The 21,218-nt window shown below is 33.2% G+C and overlaps 3 protein-coding genes across 3 annotated transcripts; all 3 read left to right on the top strand.

The window, feature by feature from the left end:
• The first annotated feature begins 540 nt into the window (after positions 1-540).
• Impbeta11 (importin beta11) lies at positions 541-14,422 on the top strand. Its single transcript, XM_066401870.1, has 14 exons — positions 541-1,039; positions 2,312-2,412; positions 4,609-5,129; positions 5,313-5,559; positions 5,615-5,831; positions 8,112-8,294; positions 8,366-8,560; positions 8,617-8,760; positions 10,232-10,417; positions 10,783-10,954; positions 11,013-11,250; positions 11,953-12,170; positions 13,040-13,317; positions 13,668-14,422. Exons 1-14 carry the CDS (start codon positions 902-904, stop codon positions 13,767-13,769), a joined length of 2,940 nt encoding a protein of 979 aa, XP_066257967.1. The 5' UTR covers positions 541-901; the 3' UTR covers positions 13,770-14,422.
• Positions 6,220-7,004, top strand: LOC136416632 (uncharacterized). The gene is made up of 2 exons (XM_066401905.1): positions 6,220-6,228; positions 6,303-7,004. Exons 1-2 carry the CDS (start codon positions 6,220-6,222, stop codon positions 6,807-6,809), a joined length of 516 nt encoding a protein of 171 aa, XP_066258002.1. The 3' UTR covers positions 6,810-7,004.
• Positions 14,423-16,746: 2,324 nt separating the features above from the next.
• Positions 16,747-19,963, top strand: Dhps (Deoxyhypusine synthase). Its single transcript, XM_066401941.1, has 4 exons — positions 16,747-17,182; positions 17,258-17,669; positions 18,596-18,699; positions 19,706-19,963. The coding sequence occupies exons 1-4, from the start codon at positions 16,802-16,804 to the stop codon at positions 19,943-19,945; spliced, it is 1,137 nt and encodes a 378-aa protein (XP_066258038.1). The 5' UTR covers positions 16,747-16,801; the 3' UTR covers positions 19,946-19,963.
• The last annotated feature ends 1,255 nt before the right edge of the window (positions 19,964-21,218 follow it).

Genomic DNA, 21,218 nt, shown 5'->3' with positions numbered 1-21,218 from the left:
AAACTTTTAATGGATGTTAAAAAAATAATGGGCAACCTTCTCAATTTTATTAATAATACCCCAAGACTTATCGAGCAGAATTTTTAAATAATCCTTCTCAACCCGATAGGTAAGGTGCATTTTGAACTATATCAATATAAATAGCAACAACGTGCTAAAATGTGTCTGACCAGGTAAAAAATCAATTAGAGATCATCAGAAGCAACAAAAAAAATTTACAAAGAGCTCCGATTTATAGTTTGCGCATATTTATCAGAGTTTCTGTCGGTCCGGAATCGGTTTCTCTCTGTATTCGGACAGGGCTAGTCTTCAACGTATCATATAACCTGCGATCAAATAAAAGATATTTCTAAAGTATTGTGCCAACAAAATTCATCGAACATACGAGTCTCAAAAACCGGAAGTTTTTTTGATCACCCGTTAACATTCAAAGTGATACAATCATATACACCGGGTGCAATCAAGATCCACCCCTTCCACGAGATGACATTTGGGAATGTCAATTGACAATTGTTGACATTTCTTTTTTCAATCCAAAATGTCTCAACTTCAAAATTTTCAATTTTCATTCGTTTTGATGTTTCCAAACTCATGTCTTCAAATTTGCAAATAAAAAGATCTTCAGGTTTCAAATCGACCAGCCGAAATCGAAATTGCCTATTTTCGAGACCGTTCGTATATTAACTACAAATTGTAATTTTTTTAAAACCTTTTCTAATAAGAAAAGTTTCAGTCCTAACCTTAATCTCCTCCTCCTTGAAGTTCTGAAGATACTGGAGTTTTGGTTTGGAACGATTTGTAATGTTTTGATTCAGTGATTCGGTGTTTGCGTGTATGTTTTGCACTTTTTGCCAAAATTCGAATGTTTAAGTAACGAAATAAACTTTGTTTCACCACGGAAATGGATGTGGCTGCAACTCATGCCTTAGTACTTGATGTTCTTCATCGAGCATCAAGCCAGGACCCTGTTATTTTAAAACCTGCTGAAGAGAAGTTACGAGAATGGGAAACTGAGCCTGGCTTCTATAGTATCCTCTGTGTAAGTACAGAATAACTGTTAATTACTATTCTCGTCCTTTGCTGCACAGCTGAGCATTCATGTTTATATGTACAAGCTAAGCAACTAACTGCATTTTTCACTAGCAACTACACTGTAATGCAAATTTATCTTTAACTTTATATTATCCTTGTGTTAAGAAATGAAAGAAATATTATCACACTATGGTAGTCTGATTGCCAGCAAAAAATGCTACAAAACAAACAGCTAGCTGTATCTCCAAAAGCTGGTTCTTAGGTGTGCTATTATTTTGTAGCCTCATTATTTTTGACATATTTATTTTACATTTACATAGAAACCAAAACTCTTTGCAGCATTTTAATACTTAGCATGTGATTGTATTAATTCTACCATTTTTTACCATAAGTAAAAATCTCATTATTTGTTTCTATATTTGCAAAGTATGAATGGTTGATCTGGAAAATTTTTGAAATATCACATTTTAACTAATTTGTGATGAGCTGTAAACTAAGTAAAAATGTTAATAATGTCTAAAAAGGGACATCATCTAATTAACACACACAAATTGTATAATCCGACTTTTAGCTTACGGATAATGTTTTCTAACCCTAGTGTGATAACCAGGTAAATGTCCAGTAACCTAACACTCACATATAATGTGGAGTCATTGGTTGGAGATCTTTTGAAGGGTAGCAGAACAGTCTTTTGTTCTTAATTTTCTCTGAAACCAATATTTTGTGTTCTATAAAGACAATGTGTAAGATAAACAAATGCTTTACTTTTGACTTGATTCAATTACCTAAGAAGTTCAGCTAAACCAATTTTTAAAAAATGATTGTACAATTATATGTCATTTTTAAATTTTACTGACAATAAACTTATTTATTTATTTACTTGTATTTCATACAATTTCTTAAGTAATTGTTACTATACATATACTATGTCTCAATATGCTCCACTTTCCTAAAGTAGAAATGTTCTTGATTTTGCTAACAGAGAAGTGTTGTAATTAACACAATTAGTAATCCCATATTTCTATTATTGAATACTCATTCTTTAAATAACTATTACTAGCAACGCATTTTTGTAAACATGTCCCTAACTCATACAAATAGACAGGCTATTGCTGGGGACAGTCACTGTGAGGTACAATATTAAAAGGTTATTTCTTTGATTTAATTAACATGATTTAAATCATGATTCTGTATTATTTTCAATTTTCAATAATATTCAAAATCTTTCTCTTATTTATCATGGTACTCAACACTTCTTCATTTGTTTCTTTTATTTCAGAATGTAATTTCAAATCATACCCTTGATATAAATGTGAGATGGATGGCAGTGCTGTGTATGAAGAATGGTATTGATAGATATTGGAGGAAAACTGCTCCCAAGTAAGTAATAAAAAGCCTTTGTCTTATATGTATTTAGATACATTTTATTTATTCCTATTTTTGAATTTTTTGTATTCTGCCTAACACATTATTGGAATTTTACGATATTGACTTTTTTACTCTTGACTTATTCTACAAAGCAAAGTATAAATTGTAAAGATAATTAACATAAAATTAGGCACAAGTTGCTAAATTTCATGCCAAATTTAGAATACTACACAGTTTTAGTTACTAGGTAACTTATACAGGGTGTCTCATTTAAAGCTGTGATTGAAGATTACTCAAAAATGGTATGTTGTATGAAAAAAAGGTTCAAATAAAAGTTGTCTGGTAAAGAGAGGGACATGTCATGAAGATATTAACTTTTAGACAAAACATCATTTTAAGGTCATTTCAAAGGGAACTTTTTTTTCAAATGGCAACCTCATATTTTTTTTACTAATCCTTGTAGACCTTCAAAAAATTAATATCTTTTATTTCAACAATTTTTTTATTAGACGTTTTGCTGCAGTGTTATCCTTGATTTTTGTTCAATTTTTGAGATAGTTGAAATTATTTTGCATTTTGCATTTTTTTTCTAGAAAAATTTTGTAATATATATTCTGTTTAAAACTCATAACAATCTTTCTATTTAATCAAAAAAAATATATTTTCTTAAATTTCTTCTTGTTAATCTACTTTGTAACATGGACTACAAGAAATCAATATTCTTTTTTGACAATCAATCTAATTGTTTTATGTGAGATTATTCAAAAATGACGCAAATTTCTTCTCCAACGTTTTATTTTCGGACAAATCCACATTCACAAACCATGGTGCAGTGAATCGCATTTTTGGAGTGCTGTAAACCAACACTGGCTTAGAGAAGTTGAACATCAAAGACTATGGTCAGTGATTGTATGATGCAGTATTATTGGTGAATACTTAATTGGACCTTTCTTCATTGAAAAAAACTTGAATGGAAAATTGTACCGCAATTTCTTGCGAATAATCTTCCGGTATCGTTAGAAAACGTTCCATTTGCGATTAGATAGGTGATGTGGTATCAGTATGACGGCTGTGCAGCCTATTTTTCTAGAATGTCTCGTGAGGTTCTGGATGAAATGTATCCAGAACAATGGATTGGACAGGGCCGTCCAGTGAACTGACCTCCTAGATCGTCTGATCTGACCTCACCAGATTTTTCCCTCTGGGGTTTTTTAAAGGACGAAGTTTATGCAGAAGTACTAACAACTGCAGACAACATGAAAAAGAGAATTGAAAATACGTGTCAATTGATAAACGGGGAGATGTTGCGCAGAGTAAACAATTCTTTTGGAATAAGAGTTGAGACGTGTTTGGAGCACGAAGGACAATCTTTTAAACATTTGCTTCCATAAGTTTCTCAAATCGGGATTTTAAATTAATTTGCCAAATTTAAAAAAAATACTTTTTTTTCATAGAACCAATTTTTTTTAATTAGATATAAGGATTATTATGAATTTTAAACAAAATATGTATTGTAAAATTTTTCTACAAAAAAAAATGCAATAATTTCGACTATCTCAAAAATTGGACAAAAATCAAGGATAACACTGCAGCAAAACGTCTAATAAAAAAATTGTTCAAATAAAAGATATTAATTTTTTGAAGGTCTACAAGGATTAGTAAAAAAATACGGGGTTGCCATTTGAAAAAAAAAGTTGCCCTTGAAATGACTTCAAAATAATGTTTTGACTAAAAGTTACTATCTTCATGACATGTTCCTCTCTTTACCAGACAACTTTTATTTGAACCTTTTTTTCATACAATGTATCGTTGTTGAATAATCTTCAATCACAGCTTTAAATGGGACACAGAAATTTTGTCAGTCCTTAACCACAATACTATTTTACTCTGAGAACTACAAGACATTAAAATTTAGAAAACCATCATAACGTCAAGTTAGTTTCTATGGAATACTTGGAACCTACCATACTTCAACGTTTTTATTAAAATTAAAATAGTTTACAGAGAATGTATGTCTTTAATTTACTAATTTATAATTAGGACTTACCTTGTGTGGATTTTTACGTATCTGGAAGATATTTCAAAAATGGTACTGTCAAATTTCCACATCCTATCCCTTTGCACTTTATTAAAATGTTTTAGAGGCTTTTTGTTTTTTTGTGTAATCCATATATGTCTCAGTTTCTTATGTTTTTCATTCTTTTTTAGTGGTATATCCGAAGCGGAAAAGCTGTGCATTCGTCAGAACCTACTTAGCAACTTTACGGAACCAATTAGTCAAATAGCGGTTCAGCGAGCAGTTATAATTTCAAAAATCGCCCGTATGGATTGTCCCAAGGATTGGCCAGAAGTTTTTCCTACACTATTACAAGCGGTTGAAAGCTCTGAAACTTTAGTCCAACATAGGGCTTTGCTGACTTTGCATCATGTGGTCAAAGCAATATCATCAAAAAGATTAGCAGGAGATAGGAGGCAGTTTGAAGAATTTACCATTCAAATTTATGGATATATTTTCGGCCTTTGGAATAGTTTGACTGATACGTTTATTCAACGTGTTATGCAAGGGGAGAATCCTGAAATCGTTCAAATTCATTTAGAGAAAGCTCTTCTGACACTAAGAATCCTTAGAAAGCTTTCAATATTTGGATTTTTTAAGCCACATACGAGTAAGGAGTGTATGTCGTTTATGCAGATGATCTTCCCTAAGGCGAAAAGTGTGATGTTGTGTTGTTAGTATCGAATATTTAATAGGCGACTATGAGGCTTCATGTGTCAAAAAGATGTCTCATTATTTATCGATTATCCACCGTTTATCGTACACTTGATATATGCATAAACATCTTGACTCTTGACACAACTGATGCCTTATGCTTTATACGGAATTGTTTGATATTAATTTTTTATATTTTCAGATAAAGAAATGAAAAGTAAAGGAGTTTATCCATTGGAAACTTGTGAGAAATTTATAATACATTTAACAAAAGTACTTTTATCCATGTTGGACACCCACCCATTTTCATTCGTCGATTTAATACAACCGACCTTAGAACTGTGTTTTTATTATTTATTCACGGACGAAGGAATTGTATTTTTGTTTGAAAGATTTGTTATCCAATGTTTTAATCTGATCAAGAATATTTTATTGTGTGCCGAGTTCAGGTAACCTTTGGTGCGTGTTTAGAAGTTTCTTTATGTAAAGATTAAATTATTTTAGAGCTGCGAAAGTACCGGAGACGACCAGAAACCAAGAGACATTACGAGCGTATAGAATTAAGCAACGATTCTTCACTCCGGAAGTCGTATCAGATATTTTTAGGAAGTTGGTAGGACATTATTTTATATTAACGCAAGAAGAGTTGGATGAGTGGGATTCAGATCCGGAAGCCTTTTCAAATGATGAATGTGGAGATAGTTGGAAATATAGGTTAAGGGTAAGTGATTTTTTCTGTTGTTAATAGATTGAATTGCAAAACGATACAAAAGTGAAAAATTAAATTTTTTATAATATACATATGTATATGTGAATTTAGTTACAGAAGTGAAACGAATTTCGGATGTCCTGTATATGTATAGTCTGATCGCAGTGATATCTGGCATTAAGAAAATTTTAGTTTTATTCTGTGATATTGATATTTGAAGTTTCAAATTTCTATCTGTAATAAAATAATATTCCGGGTGTTTCATCTAAAATGAAAAAGTTCTGATATAGGAAGGAAGACTAAAATTATATATACAGTAGTGGAAAAATGTAGAGCAACTTTTGAAAAATTAATATAATTAGAGTTGTAATAGTTATAAATATTTAGGTATAGGTTCAATATGAAGCCAGTGTATGTCCAAATACTTTTACAAAAAAAAATTTTTATTTTTATTTTTTTTTTGGAATTTTATATTAACAATAGTATTTTTTGGTGGAAAAAAGTAGAGCAACTTATCAACTTATAGCAAATATTTGCCTTAAAATTTATTTCATCCGTGGTCTATCGTTGGTCAAACTGCCTCGAGGCAAACATTTATCAGTGGAAATAAAAGAACGTGTTGTTAATTTGTATAAAAGTGGCCAAAAGCAAGCAAATATTGCAAAAACATTTAATTTAAACAAATCCATTGTTTGTCGAATTATCCGACAATATCGAGTGTCCGGGAATATTGATGTAAAAAAGAAGTGTGGCAGACCCAGAAAAACCAATCGTTATCAAGATAAACATCTTTTAAAAATTGCGAAGAATGAACCATTTCTAGGATCGAACAAAATTAAGGACCGTATTTCTGATGAGCTCGGTGTTGAAGCAACATCTAGAACAGTAAGAAACAGGTTACTTGAAGGTAATTTATTTGGAAGAAGACCAGCCAAAAAACCTCTTTTATCCAAAAAAAATAGACGTGCCCAACTTCATTTTGCTGTCTAATGACAACATTGTCATTGGACAGAACAGGACTGGAAAAAAGTAATCTGGAGTGACGAATCAAAGTTTTGCTTATTTAATAGTGATGGTATCACCTACGTGAGGCGTCCTAAAAATGAAAGACTCAATCCAAAATACACCTGTCCCACAGTGAAGCACGGAGGTGTGTCGGTAATGATATGGGGTTGTTTTTCCGGCTATGGTGTTGACTCCCTTTATAAAATAGATGGTCATATGAATAGATTTAAATATAAGGAAATCTTAGAGAATCAAATGGTGCCATATACGGACGATGTTATGCCCTTAAGACACATTTTCCAACAGGATAACGATCGAAAACACACCTCCAAATATGTGAAAGAATGGTTCAGGAGAGAAGGAATACGCGTTTTGGAATGGCCTTCGCAATCCCCCGATCTAAATCCTATTGAGAACCTCTGGAAAATCTTAGATCGGAAAATTAGAGATAGGACCTATAGGAATCAAGACGAACTGTTCACTGCTTTAAAAGACGCATGAACAAGCATGGATCCAGTCATCCTGACCAAATTAGTAAGGTCTATGGCAAAAAGATGCGATGATATAATTAAAAATAATGGATATTTTCTAAAATATTAACATTTTTTAATGTAAATTGTTGTTTTGATAAATTTTAAGGCAAATATTTGCTATAAGTTGATTTTTCCACTACTGTATATATATATATATATATATATATATATATATATAATTGCCTAAATCATAATTGAATTAGTCATAATTAGGTACCCCGATGTGTTAAATTAACCTTCATTATTAATATAATAGTATACTTTCCACAACTGATTGTTAAAAGTGTATTGTTGTAAGTTCAAAGTTTATCTGAAAAAATTTGTGGAATGGAAATGAAAATGCCATGTATATTACTGGGTAAAGCTAAGTCTGTCCATTAGTGTTAGTAAAAATGAAAATTTTCACTTTTGTAGAAATTTAGGTAATATGTCTTATACCAATTGTTTCTAAAAGATTCTATTTTTGTAAGTTTTTCTGCAATTATTTTTTTAATAAGTTCTTATAAGACGTTTTCTTATGCTCAGAGATTTAGCGAGGAAAATAAGCAATATTTTTGCCGCTAATTTCACACGATCTTTTTCTGATGTACATCATTAAGAACTAAATGTATTGTCTTTTATACATATTTTAAGTTGTGAATACTTAAATAGTATACAAGTTAATAATATTTTTGGATTTATCATTAGCAGAAAAAAATTGGGGAAGGGGCTAAATATTTTAACGTCCCTTGATATATTATGTTCTCTTTTTTAGCCTAGTATGGATACCGTATTTGTAAGCATTTTCCACGAATTTAAGGATATTTTAACGCCTGTGATATTAGAAATGATAAGCACGACAAATGTAATGGTAGCACCCGAAGACATGCAACAGATTTTGAAAAAGGACGCCATTTATAACGCTGTAACGTTATGTACCTTTGATTTGTTTGACGAGGTAGGTAATTATCGCATCTTCAGGAAAGTTTTTATTTAATAACCATCTCATTTATAAAACTCCTTTTTTAGGTGGATTTTGACCAATGGTTTACCAACACACTATTAAATGAACTGAAAATTAAGCACAACAATTATCGAGTAATTAGAAGGAGAGTGGTGGCATTAATAGGTAGGTCTGGTTGGGCTGGAATAAAAATATCGACTGAGCTAAGGCCTGCCATGTATGAGTGCGTTGTAAATTTATTGCGACCGGAAGAAGATATGGTGAGTTTTAATATTTTCAAATCTAACATCATCTAATCCGAACAAATCATCTTCAGGTTGTTCGACTAACAGCCGTCACTACTTTGAGGTACGCCGTTGACGATTTTGAGTTTAATGGAGAGCAGTATAAAGACTATATGTTTAGTGCATTTGACCTACTATTTGGACTGTTGAAGGAAGCCAGCGAGTGTGAAACTAAAGTAAGGTTAAATTTTTTTTTTATTTAGTAGTAAGTAGATTTGAACCTTGAAAGATATTAGGTGTACAACTTTGCTTCCGCCGTTTTTGAATAGATGTATGTAGCGGTAAGTAATGATCGAAATAAATAACCCCATGTGGGCATGCAGGAGCCTTGGGCACCTGTTAACATAACCTCATAAAAATATTAGTCTATTTGTGTCTTCATCATAAAGTTATTCGCAATTGAAAATGTCAGTGTACGAGCCAAATTCTCGTCATTTGCGGGAGGTTTTACTTTTCTGCTTCAATATGAAGAAATCTGCTGCTGAGGCTCATCGAATGCTCTCAGATACTTATGGGGAAGCCACTATTAGTGAAAGGACATGTCGTGAGTGGTTTCAGCGCTTCAAGAACGGTGATTTTCACGTCGAAGACCAACATAGCGGTGGAAGAAAGAAGGTTTTCCAAGATGCGAACTTGGAAGCATTACTTGACGAAGACTCGTGTCAAAGTCAACAAGAATTGGCACAATCATTGGGAGTGACTCAACAAACAATCTCAAAACGCCTCAAAGACATGGGAATGATTCAGAAGCAAGGATATTGGGTGCCGTACGAGTTGAAACCAAGAGATATTGACAGGCGTCTGTTCGCTTGTGAACAGTTGCTTGCAAGGCAAAGACGGAAGGGATTTCTGCATCGTATTGTGACTGGGGACGAGAAATGGGTTCATTACGATAATCCCAAACGCAAAAAGACTTGGGGATATCCCGGCCATGCTTCCACGTCGACGGCCAAACCGTCTATTCATGGTTCCAAAATCATGCTCTGTATTTGGTGGGATCAACTCGGCGTAATATATTATGAGCTGTTACAACCAACTGAAACAATCACAGGTGCTCTTTATCGAACCCAATTAATGCGTTTGAGCCGAGCATTGAAAAAGAAACGGCTGCAATACAACGAGAGACATGATAAAGTGATTTTGCAGCACGATAATGCTCGACCCCATGTTGCGCAAGTGGTCAAGAAATACTTGGAAACATTGAAATGGGAAGTCCTACCCCACCCGCCATATTCTCCTGACCTAGCTCCTTCTGATTATCACTTGTTTCGATCCATGGCACATGGGCTAGCTGACCAACACTTCCGGTCTTATGAAGAAGTAAGAAATTGGATAGAATCGTGGATCGCTTCAAAAGATGTCCAATTTTTTCAACACGGGATTCGTATGCTGCCCGAAAGATGGGAGAAAGTAGTGGCCAGCGATGGACAATACTTTGGATCCTAAAGGTATAATTAGTTTTTTACAATAAAATCGCGAAATTCGGAAAAAAAACGGCGGAAGCAAAGTTGTACACCTAATACTTACCAAGTATCTTTCAAGGAATAGTATTTAATTTTCATGGCGAATTGAGATTTTTTTATAATTCGGAAAAACATACATAAACTTCTATAGGAATTGTTAGAAATATACTCTTGTTTTTCCTAGATGAGCGTTTTAAACGTAATGTGTTTATCATTGGAGAGAATGGGAACAACTATCGTTCCTCATTCGGACGCCTTAGTTCAATACCTACCTCATCTGTGGCAGGAATCTGAAGATCACAATATGCTAAGGTGTGCCATTGTCTCTACTCTCGTTCAACTAGTCAAGAGCATAGGAGGGGTCCCGGAGGTAAGTAAGTTAAATCTCTATTTTATATATACATATATTTTTAATTTTTCATATGAAAATTACAATGTCGGAATTTGTAGTGATTTGTATTTTTCTTAAGAGGTTGAATAGTTTTTGAACCAGCGTTTATTGCAATTTAAAGCAGTATCATTCAAAATTTATCGGTACGCCTTACGAGTCAACCATAAATTACTGTTAAATCAAAAATGTTCAATTTCCTTACTGTTTACTGTTGATTCTTATATTACTATTGAGTGACAATAAGAAGTTTTGTTTTGTGTAACAACCAATAAAATTTTGTGGATTTTTTACGTCGAAATTTCTTGTCAAACCTTGGTATTATAAGTGAGAATATTATTGTATAGGAATTAACTCAGTTCCTGCTTCCCATCATCCAAATGGGAACAAACACAAACGAAGGTGCCATCGTCTATCTCTTAGAAGACGCTCTAGACCTCTGGCTGGCAGTATTAGAATACTCCCCTTCGATGACAAATGAACTTATGCAGTTGTTTAACAATATGCCGATATTGTTAGGTAAAAACCCATTACCACAAAATATGATTACTGGTGAACAATTATAGATATATTCCAGAATATTCAACGGAAACGTTTAGAAATTGTCTCTACATATGTCTCGTACATCTACTGTTGGCACCCGAATGGGTGATGCGTAGTCAAGGGCACCAATTAATTACCACTTGCGCAAGTATGATGGGAGACTTGAAAAACGAAGGAGTGATTATGTTGATGCGATTGGTTGACAGCTTTATTAAGGCGTTACCACTGCTGGGTAGCGAGACTGTGATGCCGATACTACCCAAGATTTTCGAGTGAGTGTATTATTTGATTATATATTGATTATTTGTCTATAATCTTCGTTGGCGTTGTCGTCCTCATGTCTATAGTTGTATCTAAGAAAATACTAACTAGCGCAATACAAAGCACATGCAGTGTCTTTAAATCAACCCCCTAAAAAAAGCCGTTTAGTAGGTGAAGAGATTAAGCCAGATTGAGTTTCTTTCTAGTTCCAATTGATGAAAGCATTATTTACAGGAATGTGTAAGAAAATCTACAAAATTTGTGATATCGGTACGACAAGGTTGCCACATAAATTTTGATTTCCTATGGATTATCTACAAGGGGAAATAGAGGCCATGTTAGCAAATTTTAAATATTCGAGATATTCACAGTAGCAAATGATTTTCAGCAGACGTCGGTACAATGAATGTAAAGTTTCCGAGTTTTATCTAGACCTGTATCTAGAACCTGTATCTAGGAAACAATGCGACTGCGTATCTATCTCCATATGAACTTTCCTTCATAAAATAACTTAAGAAATCTTTTCCTTAAATATTAGCAATGTATTATGGAATGTCCTGTATAATAAGTGTGTATTTTTATAATTAATTCGAATGCTTTCACTAGAAAGTAAAGACCTAAAATTTTCACTATTCAAATTACGGTCAAATAATTTGTGGTCAATATTGACCATATTCTACTTGACTTCGACACTTCAGGGGTTGTCTTTTCAGGCGAATTTATGTGGGCGAAGATTACTCATTAGTAATGGCGATGTGCTTGTGTATTCTGGCCAGAGTACTGTTGAGTTCTCATGAGATTTTCACGAGAGTAATACAAGAAGTCGCCCGGGAGAAAAATCAGAATGAGCAGTCGACGCTGGATGTTATCCTGGAGAGATGGCTGAATAAAATGACATACGTGGCGCAGTTGGATCAGAGGAAGTTATTGGGTATGTTCAATTTTTCTTTTACTACGTGTTTGTGATTTCAATGTAAATTCAATTCTTACTGATAGTACTTGAATTAAATCTAACGTAACTGTTTTTAGTATCAGATATTAATGCTAATGTTGAGAAAGTGTTTGACGGCATTTCATGAGCTTTTAAGTAGAAAGGAAAGATTGTGTGTAATTTGGCGGCACGTTTTTTTACTTATTGATTTTATCAGGAATATGTGTAGTAAAGTAGGTACACACGCACATGCAGATGCAGCCTAAAAAGGATTAAAAAAGAACTTGGAAACCACAGACTACACCACTTACCATACTACTTTAATGCTTATGAAATTTTGCGGTAATGCCGTGATCACTTTTCTAATTTGTTCAATTATCCGTACAAATAATTCCTAGTAGGAAATGAATGTTAATGCTTTTATCTCAAGTTTAAATACCCAAAGACATGTCCAAACGCCGTTTGTGGTGACTTCAAGCCGCAAGCTTGGAAAATGTTTCTGAGATATACATATATTTTCGTATTTGAACTAAATGTATGGCTTACAATGCCCTACATTTGTTCCAAAGTTTAACCAAGATTTTTTTACAAATTCATTTGTAAGTTTAGCATTTGACAAGTGCATTAAAAATACCTAATAGGAGTCACGAAAAAAAGTAATTTTAGCGATTTGAAATAACTTCGTCAATATTAGTTTATTATTAGTCTGATTATTATGAGCATTTTTATATTGCCTATACAGTTAATTGTTATGTTTCTTTCATATTATGTATCATCTCTATCGCTTTAGCTAGCTAGTAGAGAAAAGTTTTATATGAATACATTCAAATGATAAACTTAGTCCTTGTGTTGACAAGATTTTTTTGTAGGTATTGCCCTAACCAATGTTCTGACGACCCAGTCAGCGGCAATTCTCCAGCGATTCAAACCTATCATGGTCAACATCCTTGAAACTTTAAACGACATCACCAAAACCGAAGAGGACGGCACCGCTATAGATTCTCTGGTGCTTGTGGAGGGTCAAAGCCCGAGTCAATTCGACGAAGAAGGACACTATTACGAAACCGACCACGACTGCAGAAAGAAACAACTTATACTGAATGATCCTGTCCATAATATAGTTTTGAAAGATTATTTACAATCACAGGTTAGTATTTTACGTTGCAAAGTTTCAATGGAAAATAATTTTTCCCTACGACCAAGCATAGAAAATAGATCAATTTCTCTCCTTTATTTGCGAAAGAGGGCAGAGAACGGCACTTTTATTGCATAAGGAAAGGAGGTATTTTCTTCTCTATGCATAATAAATACATAACAGTTGTTTACAATACACGGCAGGAAATCTCTATTTTACATCAAAGAATATTACTTGTAGAAAGAGTTAATAGCATACTTATGGAGGAAAGTGTCTTCTATTCACTCGAATCTTTATTTGCTGGAGTAAAAGTAGCACTTTTCTGCCTTGTGTAAATAGTTAATTTGAGATCTTTTTTTCAGCTTTCAATCCTTCGAAACCAACTGGGTCCTTCGTATCAGGAACTAATAAATAGTCTCGATGTAGACGTGTTGTCTCAATTAAAAGAATATGTGACTTTTTAACCAAAGACTCGCTAGAAATTAGTCTTGCGATAATTTACGTCAAAAGTTATTAAATTCCACTGTATTTGCGTTAAAAAAAGAAGATTAAACTGCTACTGGTTCAGTTTTGTTATGTAAGACATTCAATTCCTTTTTGGTTATTTCATATACTTGCAGGGTGTTTTTTGAAGCTTTTGAACTTTGGAATGTTCAAGTTAAATGATGGGTCAAATTTTGGTAGAAAGTTGTCGTTTAGGAGTTCATTAAGGGTGAAATTATTAATATGCTGAGCACTCTAACTGCAAGCTAATTTCCAAAAAAGACGAAATAGAGCTCGGGTATTGTTCAAATTCTTGGTTTCTATGGAAAATAATTTAATACACTTTGTTTTCATTCATCGACCTTGCAACTTTTCACAAATTCGGTGGCAGCTGTCGTGTAGAAAATTAAAAAAGGCATCCTGTATGTATTTTTCAACAATGCGTTAAATCTATGTATGATTTTCGTGTGTATTAAAATAATATAATCAAAAACTTTTTTTTGAAATTCTAAGCTTCTTCCATTTGGACATTTATCGTTAGCTCTGACGCATGCTCGCTTTTGTAAAATTATTTTATATTTTATTACATAATGTAAAAATGGATTTTAAAATTAATAAACTGTTACATTTGCCAGTTTACCTTTATTCGCCTTAAGCCTAAATTAATAATATGCTGTTAAATTTAACTGTAAGTTAATTAGTTTCCTTGTTTCACTAGACTGATATTAAAATTAACAGCACATTAATAATCTAGCCCTTAAGTTGACACTAGCGAGATATGATATTGCAATTTAATTTTATTATATGTAAACTTAGAATTTAGGAAGGTTTACTTGTGACTCCGCATTCAGTGAAATGCTTCTCTTCGGGCGAGGCCGAAACCGATGCATTCACCAAAACCCCCGACTCATTGTTTTAGTTCTTCTGACCTCCGTCATACTCTTTCCGATCTTCCACAGAAGTTTCGCCTCTAAAATGCATGTTCTTCAATATCTTTCCTAGTGATACATCTGAAAAGGAAGACGCAAGAGAGTCCAGTCTGCATAAAAGATGCAGGTCCAAGTGGAAATTTGTATATCTTCACGTTGGTCTCCTAATATTGAGGGCAGTCCTCTAATATACCGTGTGTATTGGAGAATTACCAAACACTCTGATAGTAAGGGATCTTTTCGGATTATTTGGTCTTCAATGAGGCATCTAGTTGCACCCTACATCTATTTTTTTTTTGTGGAAATGCTTGTAGCTTTATGCACTTTATGGTGACCGTATTGAGATCACGTACAAATAAATGCAGGGTTATTTCAGGTATCCGCAAAAATTCCAAGGCAAGGATACAGATATTCAGATATCAATTCAAGTGAAAACAGGGATAGTGCAAGTGGGAGAAAGATCGCATAAGGTTTAATATGCCTTTGACAAAGAGCAATGAAGTATGTTGCAAACCTAGCGGCTGACGTGGGCGGGGTCAGTTTAGTGTTACCAGATCTCTTCCCTTTTTAGAATTTTCACTAATATAAGTTCTAGTGATGGATTAATCGTGTTTTTTTTAAAATTTATTTATATTACTGTTTTTTCCTCTGATATTTCTGATATTTTTGACGCCACATAGGCAGCGAAATTGATACCAATCTAAACATCGAATGCAAACATCGGCCGAACTAACTCTGCTCACTTCAACCGCTATCCTCTCAACGCATTTTGTTGGTCTTTGTCAGAGACACATTAAGATTTATGCCGTCCTTTTCCCACTTGTACAATTCCCATGTTGCAACTTGAACTGGTGATACCTGTATACACATACAGGGTGATAATTTGAAAACGAACAGCACTTACTATTTCTCTTACTGTTGATAATTTGGCAAAACAAGTCAAATTATATTTCAAGGGGGTCAACTTTTGAGGTATTTGTTATTGGATTACCTTCAACCCCTTGAGCCCCAAAATGCCGACCTCTAAAATAAATAGCAATCCCTAGTTTTTATATCATTTTTGATATATTTGCGAAATTTTAGATACAGACTATTCTTTTTTTGTGAAAAATTTGTTTGGCGAAATATAAATAATTTACTTCACAATTTGCCAAAACATTCAAAACCGATTAAATATTTTGTATTGTTTTTATATACCTGAGCCATTTGAAATAAAGGATTAATTTTTGTTTTAGATATGACTTTTGTATATTTAACTAAAGGAATAAAGCACAAGTGAGGTGCCGCATATCAAAATTTTCAACAGTTGTGAGCTTAACATTGCTATTTTCTTATCGATGTCCCACACCGTAGCGACTATCGTTTATTCAGATTTCCTAGCGACTTACGGTTAAAAACGATAACGTAAAGACGCAACTTGTTATTAGACGTAATTTAACATTGTCGGGTTTTATAGGTGTTTGCGTTTACCGATGGGGATTCAGGGTAACGCGGCGTGCTGTTGCTAACGGGGTAATCTATGTTCGTTAGGTGAGCACGCTAAAGGGACCAGTATTCTAACCCGGCCAATATACTAGTCCTTGATACAAAATACGCGCTGATACTGCTCGACTATCTTTATTTACACAAAACTTGTTACGTTTATTATCAGTCTGTACGTACTATACGGAGGGTGATAATCGTGGTATCTTTCTCGAGAGAGCTAAGAGTAAAAGTAAAAGTGAGAGAGCTTTTAAGGGTCGTTTTGAATTTATATAGCTAACCAACCCTTTCGCTATTTCCGCCCCTGCTACTCGTCAACTGTCACTCCTGTGAGTGTCACTTGTCGGTGCAGGTTCTCGGAGTGAACTACTCTCGAGTGTATAATGCACCACAACATCATAACTTCGAATTTGACATATTCATAAGATTAATGTGAAATTTCTGTTAACCGTTACCAGAACCACATGCGAAAAGAAAATGCTTATTAGCATTCAGTCTTTAACCCTACTTCTGGATAAAAAAACATTTGTATTGCAGAAGTTTTAATAATTATTTGTTACTTAAATTAAAGTCCTACTGCAGTGGTGGAAAAGTGTTTGAATATGGAAAATCCTGCAGAAGAAGACATATTACTGTCAAACGCAAAGAATCCTGAGGAAGCTGTATTGGTAAAAACAACAGATACATCTATGCTGAAAGAAAAAGTAGTCGGGTATGACTGGTCTAAAGGAATAAATTATGATAAACTCCTGGAAAGTTATTTACACACGGGATTTCAAGCCACTAATTTTGGCCTAGCTGTTGAGGAAGTAAAGAAAATGCTACATTGTCGTAAACGTCCAATTTCTCCAGATAAATACATAGATACTGAAGATGAATTTACAACGGTGCAAAACAGCTGCACTATTTTTTTGGGGTATACTTCCAATTTGGTTTCTTGTGGTCTTAGAGAAACTATAAGATTTCTAGTTCAGAATAAGTTGGTAAGTATTAAAACAAGGTTAAACTTTGATTTAAGTTCAAAATTGGTATATGTAGTGTAAGTAAGTATCTTTTAGGTAGATTGTATAGTAACAACAGCTGGGGGCATCGAAGAAGATTTTATTAAATGCCTCTGCCCTACATATCTGGGAAGTTTTAATTTAGATGGTAAATCTTTGAGAGAAAAAGGCTTAAACCGAATAGGTAACCTTCTTGTACCAAATGACAATTACTGTAGCTTTGAAAACTGGATTATCCCGATTTTTGATAGGATGCTTGAAGAGCAACATGCAAATAATGTTTTGTGGACTCCTAGTAAAGTTATTAGTAGGTTAGGCAAAGAAATTCACCATGAAGAAAGCATTTACTATTGGGCAAACAAAAATAAAATTCCAGTGTTTTGTCCTGCTTTAACAGATGGAAGTATTGGAGACATGATGTTTTTACACTCGTTTAAAAACCCTGGGTTGGTTGTAGACATTGTACAAGGTATGTTTTAGAATTGGTTTTCCACTATTCTGTTGAACTATATCTGAAATAACTTACAGTCAAAGGTAGCCATCAGTTAAAGTACCTCTGTTCATTGCATAGGTGTTTCTTTCAGATACCTGCCCTTATTTTAATTGTAAGTTTTCACTTCAGTTTGACAAATGTTTCATTTGCCAAACTGAAGATTTGTGAATTGACAGCTGTCACTCCCTAACTTGACATTGAAGAACCAGTAATTAAGTTGTGTAATGTTTCTAAAGGCTAAATGACCTTAGCGTGCGACAAAATGATACTTTTAAAATTAGCTATAATTTTCAGATTATTTATATATGTATGAACACCTTAAAACTAGAATTAGTTTCTTTCAACCACGTCAAATTTTGTCTTAATATATTAAATATAAATATACTGACATTTAAACATATGGTATGATGAGCTGTAATTGTCTCAGATTAAGCAAATATATGCTTTGAGCTGGCAAAACAGTTGTGAAATGGAAGTGCATGTTACAATTATCATGTAACATTTGACTAAATGTCTAACCATTTCACAGTGAGATTATCATCAGTGAAGTGTTGAAGTATTAGTTTATATTCAGTTTTTAGTGCATTTACCCTAAATAAGGCTAGTAGATCTAAAAGAATCTGTCTAAATTATTCAAATATGTTTTGCTACATTTTCAGTATTTTTTTTGCAATGTAGAAGTGAAAAAATGTGTAAATTTGTGCAGGAATCTTTTGTATATTTTTTGATCTTCATTATTTGTGCTGTTAACTTTAAATTCGACATAGTTTCCATGAAAATCTAGAATCTGATGAATACCTCGACTCTATTTCAAGTTCTTTGTGAAAATCAGTTTCCAGTTAAAGTGGATACTACATTTTTAATTTGGTTCTAAATAGATATCAATTATCATAATATTTCAGACCTAAGGAGACTTAACCTTATGGCAATGAATGCAATAAACAGCGGCATAATAATCCTTGGTGGAGGTGTAATCAAACATCATATAGCCAATGCCAATTTAATGGTAAGTTGTGTGTGGTTTTCGTTACTACTTAAATGGAAAGTTATAAAAGCTTATTATAGATTAGTAAGTATCTAGTTTATTATTGAAGATTAGTCCTTTTCTAACTCGTAAATTTTCTGAAAATGAGAACTTTTAACTATTTCTTAATCTTTCATACTTGCTTATCATCTGTGAGTAGACATACTTAATAAGGCAAAAAATAAGCAATGCTAGCTCGTAGTCATTGTGGCTTGTAATAGGGGAAAGAGCAAAAAAGAAATATTCATATTTTGTTACAAGACAATAAATTCATCACACAAATGCCTGGACACAAGTAAATCAAAAAATAAAGATGGTCATTCTGCAAAAACTTTCTGTATTCCTTTAAAAGGCATGAGGTCAGTATAAGATAAATTAATTAAAAATATATTTTTCGCATAAGAAACAATATGCTAGAAAGAGACTGTTTCTCGCAAACCTAACGGGGAACACGTATATGTGTGTCTTAGTAACTGGAAAACGAAAACACGAGAAACTGGGTACGCCAATGGATTCTACAGAAGAAACTCCATAAAGAACTTTTTTCTGTTTTATTGATTACTTAAGTAATAGTTGAAATATAACCATGAATCGAAAGTTGTCAATTTTCAAAAAACTTCAGTATAAGGAAAATAAATAAAGATAACTTGATTCTCTTTGAAATAATAGATTAAGCTCAAAAACGAAAAAACAAACGATTTAACTTTTTTTCTATTGCATTTTGTCCTGTATCTGTATGTAAACAAAACCATATATCAATGCCATCCTGTACGAAGAAAACTTCTGATTGATTGAATTAAAAAAAATAGCGGTCCCACATTAGTGCCACAGCTTGGATATTTTTAGTTTTTGATATATTTATTTGTAAGTAGTCTATGAAATTTTTAAAGCTTTTGATATTTATGTTTCAAATATACACTCGAATGTGATCCTCCCTTTAAATTGTATAAATCTCGCAATACATTTGACGAATCTTTTGTTTTTGTAGAGAAATGGTGCTGATTTCGCGGTTTATATAAACACGGGATCCGAATTCGATGGTAGCGATTCAGGAGCTAGACCAGACGAGGCCAAATCCTGGGGAAAGATAAAAAAGGATGCAACGCCTGTTAAAATTTATGCAGAAGTTTCACTGATTTTTCCATTGTTGGTAGCTCAGACGTTTGCCAAAGAGATATACGGAATTAAAGATGATACTAAAGGTAATTTGAGAGAAGATAAGAAATAAAATTTGATTTATTTATATTATGGGCGGTTTTATTTCATAGATCTAAAAATATTCGTAATTGTACCCACGTAACGTTATGTCCATCGATTATATCAATCGTTGAATTTTATATAGTAATGCAGAAACTGTTTTGATTTGAAATCTGTTACAGAAATTATGCTTGTGTGTTATTGTTTAATATATTTTTTGATATTATAAAACGCAGTCTTAAGTTGATGATAATACTACGTTTCGACACAAAGATACGACCGGATATTGATTTTGGGAGTGTTACGTTTGTATCCGTTTTTTAAAAAATAAAGGTTTTGTCTTATTTTCGCATAAAGACGTACGATAATGATTCAATATCTACTGCTGTGTCATAGGATTGTCTAGGCATGAAAGGACCAACGCGAAGGTGTTGATAGATATATAGGGTGTCAATTTGAAAACTTCTTATTCCTATTATCTCGAAATGGGATAGATTTTTTCAAAATTGTTGGAGCAGGTCGTTTTTGTTATCGAGGGGGAACAATTTTTACGTAGAATTCACGGCGTCTCTTGCAACCTTCTACCCTGTAGAGCTACCCTATCAAATATCTTAAATGGTAAAGGTAGTTAAATGATACATCATTTTAAAGGGTTTTCCATTTTGGTACCTTATTTGTTACATTTGATTATTGAATTATCAAGTTAGGCGTCTTTGATCATTCTAAAATGATTTTTCCTATTAGTGTTTTGATAGCGTTGAAAATAAGATTTTTTATTCAAATAACTTACTAACCTACTGACTTATTGTTATATTCATTCTGAAAAAATGTTTAAAAATCTTCGAAACAAAGTTTCGAGTTAATTTCGACTTGAACCAGAGGCACAGTTGAAACCTGAAACACAAAAAAAATCAATATTAATTCCTGAGAACAATTAAATATTATTCCTGAAAAAAGACCCTCAAAGCAGTTAGAATTTCGAATTAATTTCCACTCGAGGCAAAAGCGTACACAGTAGAGACCTAAAACACTAAACATTTTTTAAAATCTTCGAATCGGCTTAAGTTTCGATATCATTCTTTGGCCATGTCCAAAGATGGTAGCTTTCAGCAGAGCCAAAATTGCAAATCATTTCGATTTTTAACTAAAATTCTAATTATGTCGTTCTCATTGATCTAACAAAACTTAATTATAAACTACAAGAAACAATAATCAGAACTCACCCCCGAGCATTAAAAGCGTGAGCCAGAATCACGTTAGCAACATCCCTTTTCACTCACAAAATTACAGTTAAACGCTTCCCA

This window comes from Euwallacea similis, chromosome 24 (genome assembly GCF_039881205.1).
Source record: "Euwallacea similis isolate ESF13 chromosome 24, ESF131.1, whole genome shotgun sequence".
In the NCBI taxonomy this organism is placed as follows: Eukaryota; Metazoa; Arthropoda; class Insecta; order Coleoptera; family Curculionidae; genus Euwallacea; species Euwallacea similis.
The sequence above is the reverse complement of the archived record's forward strand: the minus strand, read 5'-3'. Positions and strand labels throughout refer to the sequence as shown.

Excerpts from the sequence above, each read along its gene's own strand:
- Impbeta11 (XM_066401870.1), top strand. The coding sequence starts at position 902 with ATGGATGTGGCTGCAACTCATGCCTTAGTACTTGATGTTCTTCATCGA. Across the intron at positions 8,295-8,365 it reads CCTTTGATTTGTTTGACGAG|GTGGATTTTGACCAATGGTT; the intron begins GTAGGTAATTAT and ends CTCCTTTTTTAG. Across the intron at positions 12,171-13,039 it reads GGATCAGAGGAAGTTATTGG|GTATTGCCCTAACCAATGTT; the intron begins GTATGTTCAATT and ends ATTTTTTTGTAG.
- Dhps (XM_066401941.1), top strand. The coding sequence starts at position 16,802 with ATGGAAAATCCTGCAGAAGAAGACATATTACTGTCAAACGCAAAGAAT. Across the intron at positions 17,183-17,257 it reads TTCTAGTTCAGAATAAGTTG|GTAGATTGTATAGTAACAAC; the intron begins GTAAGTATTAAA and ends AGTATCTTTTAG. Across the intron at positions 17,670-18,595 it reads GGTTGTAGACATTGTACAAG|ACCTAAGGAGACTTAACCTT; the intron begins GTATGTTTTAGA and ends ATAATATTTCAG.